General features: G+C 46.7%; 1 protein-coding gene across 12 annotated transcripts in view; it reads right to left on the bottom strand.

The window, feature by feature from the left end:
- Positions 1-352: 352 nt before the first annotated feature.
- The window catches only part of dab1a (DAB adaptor protein 1a), a 193,031-nt gene continuing 177,757 nt past the window's right edge, over positions 353-15,626 (bottom strand). For 7 of the 12 annotated variants that reach the window (XM_047586880.1, XM_047586878.1, XM_047586881.1 and 4 more), the window contains 8 exons: positions 12,272-12,406; positions 10,465-10,527; positions 10,185-10,281; positions 8,968-9,374; positions 7,445-7,640; positions 7,178-7,326; positions 5,743-5,839; positions 353-2,490 (listed from right to left, as the gene is read on the bottom strand). In XM_047586880.1, the coding sequence (XP_047442836.1) occupies positions 5,759-5,839; positions 7,178-7,326; positions 7,445-7,640; positions 8,968-9,374; positions 10,185-10,281; positions 10,465-10,527; positions 12,272-12,406 (1,128 nt within the window). In that variant the 3' untranslated portion in view covers positions 353-2,490; positions 5,743-5,758. Of the gene's footprint in view, positions 2,491-5,451; positions 5,470-5,742; positions 5,840-7,177; positions 7,327-7,444; positions 7,641-8,967; positions 9,375-10,184; positions 10,282-10,464; positions 10,528-12,271; positions 12,407-15,626 lie in introns of all 12 variants that reach the window. The other 5 variants (XM_047586884.1, XM_047586886.1, XM_047586887.1 and 2 more) reach the window with 3 other exon arrangements.

The following is a 15,626-nucleotide window of genomic DNA, read 5'->3' as shown; positions in this document are numbered from 1 at the left end:
AGTGTATGGGTGGTGGTGAGGTCACAAGTGTCGAACATCTCAAATACTTGTCACATTAATGCGAAACTAACTGCATGGACAGATACTGCCATGGTGTCGTGTGTTTGCATGTGTTTCCATGGGGACAAAATGTGAAGCAGGAGTGGTCACTCATTAATAAACAGTTTGCATTAAAGGCGGCCTGTGTGGCAGCATGAGTCAGGCCATTAAATCAGTGTTGAACTACAAATAAATTCTGAGGCACTTGCTTTATACCAACTAAAGACACGCTGCTAATCACCTCTGCCAGACAAACACCGTTCCGGCTCACTTTCTGCTGGATGCACACAAAGACAGGAGGCATACACAGACGTATTAGTCATTTGGGATGTGTTTATTTGTAACAGTAATACATGGTGGAATACGTAAATCAAGAGAGAACCAAAAAATCATCTAAAAACCCACTGTAGAATGTCATATTCATAAAGATAAAAATAATGTGTCAATTTACATTAAGAAACTGTTAGCTGAGGTAAAGTTAAAATAGGTCTAGAAATGTTATGTACTCAAACAGCAACGTTTCCCTTTTTATTCAGCTTCTTCGCTCATCGTCCAGGTGTCAAAGTTTTTCAGTTATAATCAACATCGTAGTCCAAAAGAGATCTCGAGTGACATGAGGACTCTGGCCATAAAATAGGGAGTCATTGGCATCACAGTTGATGTAGTTGTAGCAGAGGAGGCTGCGGCCCACACAGGACGGCAGCAGTTTGGCAACGGACCAACAGATGGACGGATGGGCGGAGCGTAACGTTATCTTAAACACTGGTCTGTTGGAATGGGATGGAGGAGAGCAGCAGTTTGGGCTTCAGTGATGGAGCGTGCTGCCCGCGACGCAAAAACATAGCGTTGTAATAGGTAAACACGGAGGTGTGGGAAATAGGGTTTGGACAACGTAAATCGTGGGAGCTGATTTATTTTGGACATAAAACGAATGTGTGGTTATGGGACTCAAGAGGACAAAGAGAGGCGTGGTGCAACGTTTAGAGCTGGAAACAGGGTTAGTAAGTGAGGCTAAGACAAAGACCCACGACATCCATGCACAACGACAAACTATCAGAGGGAGGAAGTGGCAAACGAACCATAAAAATACAGGAAAAAGAAAACATATGTTGGTATTGCTTGGGTTAACGTCAAGAGTTTGCATAACTGAAGCCTTCCTATTTTATGGCGCAGAAGTCCAGTGGACAAAATGGTGGTTGTTGTTATCATTATTTACAAAATGAGTTTGGCAAACCAACGATCAGATGCCTTAAAGCCATGTTGACCCTATAACTCGTATAGAGCTGACCCCAGCGGCTTGATTGACTTATAAAATAAAAATTCCATTTTTCAATTTCTTCTGTTTTTTTTTTTCTTTTTTTCAAATCAGTATTGTACAAAAGCTATAGAGAATGAACAGTTCGATCACAGAATCTGTTTAACTTGCAACACTTCCCTCTCAGGGTCCGTTCCTCAGCGCGTCCGGTCCTCCGGCCTCTGTCTGCGACGCAAATTATTGTGTGTATGCATGTTAGAGAGGATGGGACATAACTGTGTGTGTGTGTGTTTGTGTTTGTGTGTGTGTATGTCGGCTGATTGTTATGTGCAAAGTATGTGTAGTTGGTACGTGAGTAGCTCCCAGAGAGTCTATTTCTGCATAGTGATCAAGCAGACACTCACAAGACTGGGGAGAAAACGCCCAAACAAATCAACCAATCACAAGCCGCGATCCCGGTAACGGTCCGTCCCTGATAGGCCCGTTAAGAGTCTGGCTCCTCCTGTAGGATCTCCTCGCTGGGGATGCAGATTCTGTCCATTAAAACGAAAGGTGATCATTCTTATCCGGATGAGCGTGCGTGTGTGTAGGTGTGTCAGGACACAGGGAGGCACTGCTTGACTCAGTCCCTTCTTGGCAGCACAGTCTCTGGCCAGACACGGGAGGCAGAGGAAAGTGTGAGAGCAAAGGAGGAGGCAGGGAGAGAGAGAGAGAGGGGAGAAACAGGTTATGTCTGTAAGGCTGGGTGTGAGTCGCCACAGGGAGGAGAGAGGAGAGGAGAAGACAGCGCAGTGGAGGGAGAACTGGATCCGTCTCAGTGATTGATATCCCTCCTGCCTGGAGAGAATGACTGAGAGGGCTCTCTCCTCTCAGGAGGAGGAAAGACTGCAGAGAGGAGGAGGAGGTGGAGGAGGAGGAGGAGGACAGTGGGAGCGTGGATGCTCCTCCTGGGAGGTTGTTAGCAGGAGGAGAAGAAGAAGGGCTTGGCCAGGCAGGGGTGTGCCACACAGGCACGCACACACACATATACGCACACACACACACACACGCACACATACACACACACACACACACACACACACACACAGAGGTTGGGGGTTCTCCTCCTGTTCTCTCAGTGCTGGTCAGGTCCGTCTTTCTGTGTCTCTTTATTTCTTCCCTTTGTTGATCTGGGCGTAGAGAGGGTCCTTCCCCTTCTGTCAACGAGAGAGAAAAACATCACGAGAGGCTGTTTCTGCAAAAGTCGGCCTTTGCGCTTCATCTGAATGTTACACAATGAAAAGGGAGGACCCGAATTTATGATTTATTCTCTCAACTGAACTACAAGCGTCACCGACCTGCAAGCCTCGACAGGTAGGAGCCAGACCTGCAGAGGACTGCCAGGCCCAGTACCTGATGTCACCACCAGGTGGCTGTAGCACACTGCTTTGATGAAGATATCCAGTCACTCCTCTCTGAGCCCATTCAGAGCCCTCACTGGAAAATTCACCCCTCACTCTTGAAACCTTTTAGTGCGCGTGTGTGTGTGTGTGTGCGTAAGGGAGTTATTGTTTCTGAGTGTGCCATTGCGCACGCACATGCATATTCTCTGCCACTCCAGGCTCCCTCCAGGACCAGTATGAATCAGAGGCATAAACTAGCGCCTTGAAAGACCAGTTATGACTCATCATGTCTGTATTTCTCTCCAACTGAGCTGCAAGACAACAGCGGATGATGGAACACCCTGCAGTCAGAGCACCAAGCCCGCTCCGCTCGCTCACAATGGAGCCGTTATTATCGTACACATAATTATAGCCAGCCACTCAATCTGCCATGCAGACAACTTGATTGGAGACCGGCCTATTATATTCTGGGAGAGTTCTCCCACTCAGTGGAGAGAAGTGTGCTTAAAGTTTGGGGTCTACCCATCGCGCTCCAATAAGGTTAGAGCACACGATGTTCACATAATCTGATGAAACCTGACCAGAGGAGGTGAGGAGGCTGCAGAGAGATTTCTGCTGATGTGAGAAAGGGCAACAGCCAAGAGGCCGAGCAATAAATGATGTTGAGGTCTCGAGGTCTTAACATCCTCATCAGATGAAGCCGTTTTCGATGCCACTGCATCCTGCCCTGCATTCACACCGAATCAAATCAAATCAAATGAACTAAAGTGCACACACAACCAACTGAGAGTGTTGAAATGTACGGTTTATGTTGGTCTGTTGATGTACATTAACCATCACCACAGGATATACGTCATAGGTCAGAAATAACAGCTAACTGCAGCCTTATTACTGCTAATGTCCCCAGTTGGTACAGTAAATGTCTACAGACTCATGGTTCATGTTGATTTGATTCATGTTATATTTTAAACTGTCTAATGGCATGGAGCGTTACCTTGGTGATCGCTGAGAAACAACAATGACTCACTCAAAAATCCAGCTAAAAGACGACTTGTTGCATGATCTACAACAGTTCTTATTGAAACCCTGAGCTGGGCCTGAGGTTGGGAGGGGTAGCTTTGGTTGAGGCTCTGAGCTCTGGCATACAGAGCTGTAACTGCAGGGCGACCGAGGCTAGACAGTCAACAGAAAGTAGCTGCCAGCAGCCCTGAGAGAGGTGACAAAGAGGCTGAGACAAGCAGTGACAGCAAGCGCACACTGCTCAGCCAATGCACCAGAGCCACAGCCCGGCAGTGTCACCCCGCATCATCTAACCAGCGCTGCCTGCCGGGGCCCCTTTGGCCCCATCAGGCCTCGCTGAGAGGGAGGAGAGGGCCTCCGCAGAGGTATGAGTGATGAGCTGGCTCCGGACCAGGCTGAGGGCCAAAGTCTCTGGCCTGGCTGGTACATGCGTGGACACTTGTGTGCCTGCGTGTCAGTGGTCGGCCCTGGGCAGGAGGAGCAATGTGAGATTGCTCAGTGAACTGTGGAAGCGGGCCATTTCACGGCTGAGATTCGGGAGCGTTCGCTGGACATGATGAGATCACCCCAGAAAAAAAAAAAAAGAAAAATACTTACGCTCCCACTAGCATGAACACATGTCTGTCGGAGCCACACAGTGGGAGGGGGAGGACAGGCGGTCATGGCCGGCAGCAAACACGCCGACGCGCACATATTTTTGGCTCCAACACGAGCACAGGTGGCGACGGTATCGATCGCAGGTGTGCTTGTCTGGGGAATAACTGGGCCTATTGCGCAGGTGTGCGTGTTTGGGAAGATGTCTAAAGTCGATGTGATTGAGCAAGTAAACACCATATGGGAGCGGCGTCACTGGACCAGGACCAAAGCAGTCCACCTACTACAGACTCTTGGCCCTATCGGTTAGACTGCAGCCAGATTCACCATTCAGTACTCTGCGTTCTCCCACTTAAGGCCTCCATCCACCTGCTGCCCTGCGGCTTTCAGACTGTCTGAATATGAGGACACGGGCCAACAGGGGAGGGAGGCTGTCCAACCACCCCCCCCTCCTGTAGTTGGGAAGGACTTGAAGGCTTCTTGGGTTTTAATTAATGCCAATTATATCGGGGCAGTCATTAATCTTGGCACCCCAGTATTAGCTGATGAAAACAAAACCATTACGTTTTTCCCTGTGTGAGTGCCAGCAGCTATCATTAAGGAGCCACAGTCGGGAATTATGTGGGTGAGGACACCGGGAAGGGAGGCAGGGATCAAAATGGCTCTCTACTTCAGAGAGTGTGTTCGTGTGTGTGTGTGTGTGTGTGTGTGTGTGTGTGTGCGCGCGTTTGTGGCAAAGTCCCTGTTAAATTTTAAGCCTAGGAAAGTTGTGAATTTAACTGTACTCTAACACACCCATCATCAATTGCTGCTTGTCTTTATCGGTTCGATCACTTCACAATGATGCACGCTACATTCATAATGTATAAACTGTCAGCATGCATCATGTATATATTAGGCTAAACATCTGAGATCAGCACGTTGCATGCAAATCACAGAAGAGACCCTGCTCACTGAAGTGCACCGCTTCTGATTGGCTGTCACACACTGTTGACTCTCCTACTGAGACGTGTGCTATTTAGGGGACTGGGTGTGATGGAGGTGCGCATCACAGGGACAGGACACAATGAGAACACTATGGTCAAAGTGATAGTGTGTGATGAACTCGTGGTCACGTCACACGACACATGCAGTACCCTCTTATGACCAGCAGATACTTACAAAACCGCAGCCGTGGTGCTGACAGGAGCCGACATAAACACACGGAAAAAGAAGCAAATCGTCACACGTGTGCAATCACACACATGGATGCGCATTCAAACACACGGCGTGCAACAAGGAGAAGGTAAAAGTGAAGATGGGATCAAGGATGAGAAAAGAAAAGATGCGGCACACTGAGAGTTCAGCCAGGCTGATACAAGTGGGAGGAATAACAGTCGACGTGAAGAATAGATGCATGAAGAGAGGTGAAGGAGGAGGAGTCGGGGGGGAGGGAGAGGCTTTGATACCTACCCTGCCCTGCCGCTATCTAGCTCCCAGCCTCTGGACTGGCCTGGTCTGGGCTGGGCTCTGCTGTCTCACTGGGGCAGGGCGACCCAGAACCACACGCCTAAAGAGGGGAGGGAGGGGGTGAAAGAGGAGAAAAAGGTGGAGAAGAAGGTCCAGGGTTTAAGAAAAGAAAAGAAAAGAAAAGTAAGAGGAAAAATACAGGAGCAGAAAGGAAAGAAGAGAAGAGTAAATCTGGAGAAAGGATCGCAGGATACGAATAAACAGAGTAAACAGGAAGTAAAGGGTAAAGGTGTCAGCACTCTGAAGGAGAAATACGGACACTTAGAGTGAGACGCCACAACCCACGCAGCACATCTCTCTTATGAGAAGCCTCTTCGCAAACAAAGACAAACTCACACTCATGCAGGCTCTCATTTACAGCGTCCTATCATCAAAGGCTCCACGGAGTTGGTTCTATTGATCCGACGTGTTTTTTTTTTTTTTTTATTCCCTAAAACACTTCCGCTTTTTACACCTCGGCTCACACAGAGTGGGAGGCTGTTTTCCTGCCTTCGCTCCATCTTTCCCGTCCTTTTCTGTGTAACCTTTTCGCAGCACTCACTCAGCGCCGCCGCCAATGCATGCTTCTTCTGGTCGCGTAAAGCTTATGTGTGTTTTTCAGGCTTGGTGACATTTTCGGCAGTGTGAAAGTCCTTCTTTTTTTTTTTTCTTTTTTTTTTTTAAAATAGCTGGATTGGAGGCATAAAACTAATGTTTCACGCCTCTGGAGTGTGGAGCAAAGGGAGGGGAGCGACACGAGCTTGAAAGACACACAGAGAGGGAGGGAGACAGGAAGAAAAATGGCAGGCAAAGTACGAGGAAAGTCTTGTTTTTGGGGAAGGTCACATATTCTACAAGGACTTTCGGTCAAAGGCAAAGGGGGTTGGTTCGCCCTCCGTAAAAAATCCTTCCCGAATTCCACTCCAAGATTAAGATGCTGCAGGTAAAACAAATATTAATTGCCCCTGGAAGAAGAAGTGCGGCCCATCAGAGATGAGTCCGTCCATGTAGAAGTAGTGATGTATGGATGTTACCTGGCTGGTATTAATAACAGCTTAATGATGTCTCTGACAATTCCTGCAGCTAATTTAACGCTGTGTTGACCACACACACACACACGTGCCTCATGTTCACACAGTAACACACACTCGATGCCCACAATTTTCACATGCACCGGCATAAACACAAACTCGCACACAAAAGCGCACAACAGCTTCGGCCCCCTAATCAGCCAGAGTGATTACCTGCCCGCCAACACCGCTACAAAGGCCATTTATCAGCAGATCTCTACACGCTACGCAGGTATAGCAGCATAAGTAGAGTCTTATTAAAGGCACACTCTTGGTTTGCTCCGGAATCCTCTTCTAACAACCTCACACACACACACACACACACTTACAGCGTCTTCCTCTCCGCTGCGACTAGGGCTGCCCTCCGCTTCCCCAAACGAGTCGTCCGTGGGGGGGTCTGTGGCGTCGGTGGGGGGGTCGCTGACATGAGAGGCCGAGGACTTCGAGGGGGAGCTCTGCCTGGGAGCTGGTGTGGGTGCTGCAAGGGGGGGAGACAGATAAATTACATGCAGCTAGCCACACACACACACACACCGTCGGGCGATACGAAGAGAAAGCACGTCACACGGTGTGGACGGGCGTGACGGGGGGCTCACGAGAGTTGGTGGATGGTGTGGTGGAGGTGACCGGCGTCAGATTCATTTGAGAAATGTCAAAGTCATCACAGTCGTCCGTGTCCTGGGCGGTGCCCACGCGGCTGAAGTAAGAGGTGAACGCCTCTGAAGTCCCTGCTAAGCTGGGCTGATCGGCCTTCTTTGACGGCATGGCCGGAGGTTTTGCCAGCTGGAAATCCTGAAGGAAGGAAAAAAAAAAAAAGAAAAAAAAAAAGTTGGTGAGAAAAGTGACAAAAAAACATCCAAAAAGTGTTCATTATTCTTTATGGTACACCCTAAAATTCAGTGACGATCCCTTAATTAATGCTGCGAAAACAGTCCCTTACAGATGTCAGTTATTTTCTGAGTGAAGTGTTACTTGCTCAAACTTGTTTTAAACTCTGGCAATCAAATGAACTTTGAACCATTATGTTCACCAAATTTTTCCACTGTTGTTATTTTTACTGCAAATATATGTATATTTCACTATTATTAATAATAATATCGTATGGTATAATATTATAATAGTAGTTATGATTACCAATATTAGTAATGTTAAATACAATCAGGGATTTATCACAATCTGACCTTCACAAAACATGTTTTTGGCACAGACAAGGAGCTTTCTGAGGAGCTTAGAAAAAGAGTCGTTAATGGTCATCAGGCTGGAAAAGGTTACAAACCATCTCTAAAGAGTTTGGAAACCACAAATCCACAGTCAGACAGACTGTGAACATGCAAGTGATAAGACGTCATAAGACGACTGTTACCTTTGGTGACGAACACAAGCAAGAGACATAATAGATAAAATGTTTTGTGGATGGATGAGACCGAAATAGAATTATTTGGTTATGAATTGGAAAGTGGAGATAGTAATGACCTTGTCTGGTCCTGTTTTGTAGCATCGGGGGCAGGTCAGCCTGCCATCATCATCGATGGACAAATTATGTCTGAATTATACCAGCAAATTCTAAAAGAAAATGTCAGGACATCTAAACTGAATAACTGAGTCATACAGCGAGACAACAGGCGCACAGGCCATTCTACAACAAAGGAACAAAATGTTTAGGAATGATTGTGATCCCACAGAAATGTTGTGAAAGGACCTGAAGCAAACACTTCATATGAGGAAACTAACCAACATCTCCGAAGTGAAGTGGTTCTGTACCAAATAATGGGCTAAAACTGCTCCAAGCTGCTGTAGACGACTGATTAAAAGTTACCAGAGATGTTTAGTTGGGTGACACCATAAACTGAAAACAAGGGTTCACTCCCCTCACAAATGATGTTATCAAACAAACAAGTAAAAAAAGTATTCTATTTCTGTTTCAGGACTTTGCTGTAAAGTTTTGAATCATTTTTATGCCAAAGTGGTGCAAAGATTTTTTAATTGGCTCACCAGAGAGAACAAGGTCACATTTAGTCATGTGCAGTTGAAGTATGGGGTTGGTATGGGGATAAGCTCAAGAAACACTCTAGAGATCTCAGTTTGTGTCTCAGCGGATCTCTTCATTTGAGTTTCCCACCTTGAACAGCTCCTTGCCGATCTTCTTTGCTCTCTCCCCGTGCTGTGGACTTGACGACGCTGAAGGGGAGGGAGCCGAAGCGCCGGCTCCGGCACCTGAATGGCTCTCGCCGGCCGGAGTCACGGTCGTGACGGGGGTTAGTGTCTGGAACATGGCAGCAGGCAGAGTGCCCACAGGCTGGGCAGGGAGGTAGGCTGTAGGGGGGAAGGCTCCAGCTGCCATGGCTGCCCACTGCTGCTGGGTGGCGGGGAAGATGTTGGCCTGGCCCCAGATGAGAGGTTGGCCACCTGGCAGCACCTGGGTTACCGTGCCAAGGGGAGACTGGACCCCGAAGGCCAGCGGCGTCTGGGCAGCGAATGCCTGCTGGGACCAGTGGCCAGGAGGTACTGCTCCCATCGTCACATAACCTGGATGTGAACGGTTAGATATTAGAAGGTCATTTTATTTACAAAGGAAGTGATTAGAATACCCATGGTGCATATGCTCCTTTTCTCCTACATGCAAACCCACATGCAGATAATAGCGCATGCATCACCGGGTAGCGCTGCCCTACTTCTGCCTGCAGCTAATGTGGTGTCTCTTAATGGTCATGGCGAACTATCATAATTACCTCCAGAATGAGGCAGAGCCATTATGAAAAAGGCAGAGCTCAACACACACTCATTAAAATCACTCAAACTCATCAGTGGAAGCGTGTTCTATTACACACTCGCTAGTCCCCTGCCTCTGGTCTCCAGTTGTTACTTACAGGAGAGAAAGTTGACATTTAACCTCGGTGGCTCTGACACATGCGCAGGGAGAAGGAGACAGGTGAGGAGGGGAGTAAATAAATAAAAAAAAATTTAAAAAAAAGTGAAATGTACACCAGTATGGATGCTGCGTGTGCCGAGGAGTCTTCACTACAATCTTCCCAGCAGGTTTTATTACTTCCTCTGACCACCACAGTCGTCTCAGCCACAGGTAAATCAGGCAGCGTCTGTGGCGGCAAGCTAATAAAACATTTCATATTCAACACACAACCGGCCCCACCTTCCCCTCCTCTTTCACCTCATCTACATTTCAATTCTATTCCGTCTCGATTTATCTCCATCTCTCCTCCGTCTCCTCTGCCTTTGAGTCCTCCAACTTGCCCCCATCTCCCCTCCCTCCTGCCGCGTTTGTTTCCTCTTTCCTTGTAACTGTGGTGTATTTAAGCAGAAGACGAACAAGGTCCTTACCTGAGGGCACAGAAGCAGGATTGAAGGGAGCAAACAGCTCCGTGGGAGGCTGCAAGCCCTGCGAGGGGTCGAGGGTGTTGGCTGGAGAGGCGGGGGTCTGCGCAGGTCGTGATCACAAATGGAAACAAACTCATTGGGAATGCAGATGTTAATTTCTAAGATATACACTAGCAGATACACACGTCCGCCTCATTAAATTCAGCGAGAACGTGCATCCAAACCTTTGACAGGGAATCTAAATCACAAGCTGTGTCTGTGTGTGTGTGTGGCTGCTACTCACCGAGGGAGAGGTGATGTCAGGAGGCGTAGACATGTCTCCAAAAATCTCTAATTGGTTAATATTCTGAAAATCAGAGACAGCATGAACTAAACACGACGGCTGCACCCTTAAACAACGTCCAATTTCTGCAGCGGGTTCACATTCCAGTGCAACATGCATCACACACTGCATGCAACACAACACGGGCTCGGTATATCAGAGGCACCTACCTGAGCGCTGTGGCAGCAACACAGAAGAGGTAACAGAGGGGTGAGGAGAGATGGGATAATGAGATGAAATGATTGATCATGATGACATACCTACCAGGACTTATCACAATCTTTGTCACCTGCTTCAGATAAAGAGGCTTTCAGTCAGCTGATCTAAAAGCAGTCTACCACACCCATAGCATCATTACCGCAGCAGCGTCTTCGCCTGGACAAACGATTAATGCTTCTCTCTTGTAGGGGATGTGCGGTGTGTCTCAGAGGGAACAGCTATCAAAGACAGCAGCCTTTCCATTTGATCTGAATTTGTTCTGTATCGTTCCGATTCCTTTCACAGTCCCACCATGATCCTTCTCTGTACTATCTCCCTCTTTTTTTTTTGTACATTAATAATATCTTTAGGCTGGTGGCAAGCGAAGGAAACTCTATTTTTAGTTGATAAAGGAATTTAAGCCTTGGATACATGGCCAGAGATTTGCATAAATCATGGATGCGGATAATTTCTTTAGAGATAATGAATGTTCTTAGAATATCCTCCCTCTCGTTCACTCTCATGGGTCACACAGAGACCACAAAGTTCTTTCCACATCTATCAGAAAATGGATCTGCGAGCATGGGTGTTTTACAGTTGTGTGTCGTGATAAGTATATTTCTTGTCTTTTTTTTTTTTAACAAAGTATGTAGGGGGATAGGGATCTGTGATATGTGCTTGTGTTGGTGCAGAGTCTAGTAGACAAAAACCGACGTAACAAGATAAGCTTGATAGCCAAGATACGCAAAACGTTGCATCCGCAACAGCTGATAACAGAATGTCCATGGGATTAAATTCACAAAGGATGTTTAAGGAACACTGTAACCTAAAATATAATAAATTCCTGTGGCCGAGCCCTGTGAGTCAATGACACAGAGCCTTTGCTGGAGTTCTTCAAACAGAAACCAGTGGCACGGGAAAACTGCAGCCTCCTCTCAAACAGTACAGAAAGTCGGACATTTAGAGACTTTCTGTCCACTTTTAGTTTACCCAACTGAATTTCCTTAACATATGTGGTAGTGAGGTCAGGTTGCTTTGATCAACACGGTGTTATGAATACTTTATTAACGTGATATGAGCAGCAGAACTAATGTGTCTGCAGCTGAGATACCTGCTTCCTTCCGTCTCCTTCTAAACCCGCTGAACCCCACCAGTTCTCCGACAAACTCTCTGACCTCTACGCCCACCACCCTTAAAGGACCTCCGCCCGGAGCTAATGGAGAGTTTTTCTCTTGCATCGGCCTGTCCTCCCTCTTTCACACATGGACGCATGCAGGTGTGAACACACCAGTGCACCTATAAGCCACTCAATTTTACTCCTGCCTGGAATTGGTTACTATGGGAACAGCAAGGTTGTATGTTTTATTCATTAATCACTTAGGGTCAAGAGTTGGGGGTCACGTAACGACTAGAAAGGACAAAAGTTGCAGGGTACAGAAGAGCATGGTGAGACAAATGTTGATGTGTTTCCTGGTCAAAACATCCTGAAATACTTCCTACAGTTGGACATTGTATTTGTCTGAACCACAAGAACAAGAGAACTTGGCCGTATGCCTGTATAGAGCCTTACCTGAGGCAACACTTCCAGGTCTAAGTCTATCAGATCTGCCATTGCTTGCTGCTGCTGGGTTTGTTGTTGTTGGAGGGGTTGCTCATGATAATGGTGATGTTGATGATGATGTTTGGGGGTTTTTTGTTGTCCATTCTGCAATCACAACCCCAGTGTTAGATGGCAGATGAGATGGAAATGTTCTTACACAAAGATATGTTAGTTAACACTGACACACTCAGAGGAGCACGGAACACACCCACTCCGCGAAGTGAGGCTTCTTAAAGGAGGAATATGATGGATTGTAGTCACAACACACACACAGAGCAGGTTTTTTCTTGCCAGACTAAGTGAAGATTTAAAGAGGTTTATGGATCATCCCTACCTTTAGTCTAAACTACAGCACTGAGCTGTTTAAACCCCATTTGTGCTTCTGTACAACCAGCTCCCTTGTGACAGGAGCCACGGTGGGAGATAGTGAGGCAGGAAGATGCAGAAAATGAAGCTGGATTAACTAATGTTCTCGATGCGAGAGCGAGGAAAGGGAGTACGTCACATTACAGGCAAAGGAGCCGCTACATTTCGGGCAATTTAAAACTAACACAGGACGAAACACGTAAGAGAGAAATTTTGCATTTGCCCCAGACAATTCCGTGCAAACCTCCACCACCATTTTTTCAGCTAAATTAGAATGATGATGGGTCCTGCCGTTCATTTCACCAGCACTGGCACAGAAAAACAGGATGTGCAGATTAGCCTGGTAAAGCACAGTACAGTATTTGGGGACCGGCAATAATACCGAGCATATTATTTCCTTTGGATGAAAGCATGAGGTATGGCCATCATTAGCTGATACTGAAAAACAATAACAGATTGCCCAATACTAATCAGCTCTGGATAGACTGCCCATTTTTCTACTGGATGTTTATCTTTTGAATCATACAGTCTCTGCTGTCTCCCTCACAAAGAGCTAAATTCTGCTGCCGCTGCCCATTGCTCCGTCTGTCTGTCTGTCTGTCCGTCTTTACTCTCTCTGCCAATTATCCATCTGTGTCCATTATGCACTCCCACCATCTCTTTGCCCGGCCCTTTATCTTTATCAGTAGAGCCGCCACCTATCAATTAGCTGTCTCCAGGGAAACGGTAATTACCTGTGCACATGTGTTCTGCATACAATTAACGCAGCTCCTTTAATTAACACCACCTTGCTGATCCCCTGCCGTGTGACTGATCACACTGGCACACACCTAAAACCCTGCTGACCTGCCACATGCAAACACACCCAGACAACAGACTCACAACCCTGAACACAACAGACCACGGGGAGTTTTTTTCTTTCCTTGCACAGTCACAGTCGCCCTTTCTCTCACCGCCACAGACACACATTTTATTGTAAATTTTATTTAAACCAGGAGTCAATTAATACCCAGATTTTAATTGACAGTAATGGAGGTAATGGTACCGTATCATAGCACATCATAGCGTCTGGGCTGAGCTGGTGGAAATGAGCTGGCCTCTACATGTGAACTCTGTGGTAGCGAGGGCTTCTGTTGATTCACCAGACTCTTTCGGGTCTTACAGGTCAAGGGCCCAGCAGATTGAAATGGCGCCGTGTGTGTTTATGTTGTGTGTGTTTTATTGATTTGCCATCGCTTAAAAAGGTGACAGAGTAAACAACAGAAGAGGCCGCTGTTGACAGGAGGTCACATTTCTGCCGATGGGATCATTTCATCTGAGGTGTAGTGTGCACACAGGCGACACTGATGTCATCTAGAGCTTCTGTCCACTGTCAGTCTTTCTGCTGGGAAGACTCTGTGAATTTCTATTGCCAGTGAAATAAGTACTAAAACCCCAATGAATAACAATGATCTCGAACCTGTTGATGCCACAGGCCCAGTCGCCAACGCTGCTACTGACAGCGAAATGAGATTCGCTAGATGCCTTATGTCTCTCCATACAACTGAAGCGCTTCCTCAATTAGATATTCTCATTGTTTTCTAAGTTAAGAGCACTTAATTTACAAGTTAAATGGAGATTAGAGTAGCAAAAATGTGTAGCTGTAGCTCTTCTACAATTAGCAGACTTGCTGCATTGAAGTCGACACCCAAATTCCCTATTTCTATTACACGAACATCTAAGGTTCATCCCATAAAGAGAGCAGCTCAGAAGCCATTTATTACCCTCTGCTGCCTGGATTTATTTGAAAATGAAAGCATTTTCTAATCACTACATAAGTTGCCTGCCACAAAAGAAATTCTAAGATTGCTCTGATCCGGGGTTATATTTATTCTCTTTGAAAGACTGAAGCAAAAAGGACTTGAATTTGCTTTATTTAATCCAGAACGGGAGACTAGTCCAATTGGTTGCACACAACAAGAGAGAAATATTGGATTTTGTGGCGTTCAGACACCTGCCAACACAGAAGCAATCCAAATAGCAGCATGTGTTGTGGGCTGGGTGAGGAGAGAACAGGAATACTATGGCGCCTGTAAGCTTCTTACCAAATCTGAGGATGATATGCAGCCAGGAAACTGTGAGACTGATTCCCAGACTACCAAATTTTATAGAGTGGGAGTGTGGCTGCCGGTAGTGACGTGGAGGAGTCCAGTTTTAGTGGTTGAAGGATAAAGGACCTACTGCAGGGGGATATAACACAGAGATGGTGTGCTCTGGGAAGACGGGGGGAAAATTGGACTATGAGATACTGTAGCTACATGGTTTGAATACAACACGCTCACATACTCACATAACCAAACATCCCCTCCCACACACATGCACAGGATGGCAGCTTGGTTATTGGGAGTGTGACGACTTTAGCAGATTAAATCAGCAAGCAATATAACTAGCACCTCCGCTGCCAGATAAAGAACAGCTGAATTACAGTGCAGCCTGACAGCGGCCAAGGTCATCTTTCATTTTGGCCGTATGAGCTCATAACATGGACTTATATAAATATATACCACACACACACTCCAGCAATGCACACACACACAAAACAGTGATACAGACTTCGACTGCAAACATTCTTACTCATCTGCATGAACAGGGTGAAAAACTGTACCACGCCCTGAGATATTTAAAAACACTAGGCCGTGCACATTTAAAGTCATATGTATAATTCATCCATCCATTAAAAGAAAGACACAACGGTGACAAAACATGAGTTCGATGCAACCTGGGATAAGGTCATGCAGGTTTTCACTCGATCCACCGGTGGCGAAGCCACAGCCAGGCATGCTTCGTTGAGCAAATTGACACGACACACACATTTGGACACACGCATTACACTGGTTAACCATAAGGAGCAGGCACCACGGAGCACAAGGAGGAGGACACCAGCCACCACAGCTACAGCACAAGCAGTACAACAGCACAG

Source organism: Mugil cephalus, chromosome 6 (genome assembly GCF_022458985.1).
Source record: "Mugil cephalus isolate CIBA_MC_2020 chromosome 6, CIBA_Mcephalus_1.1, whole genome shotgun sequence".
Lineage (NCBI taxonomy): Eukaryota > Metazoa > Chordata > Actinopteri > Mugiliformes > Mugilidae > Mugil > Mugil cephalus.
The sequence above is the reverse complement of the archived record's forward strand: the minus strand, read 5'-3'. Positions and strand labels throughout refer to the sequence as shown.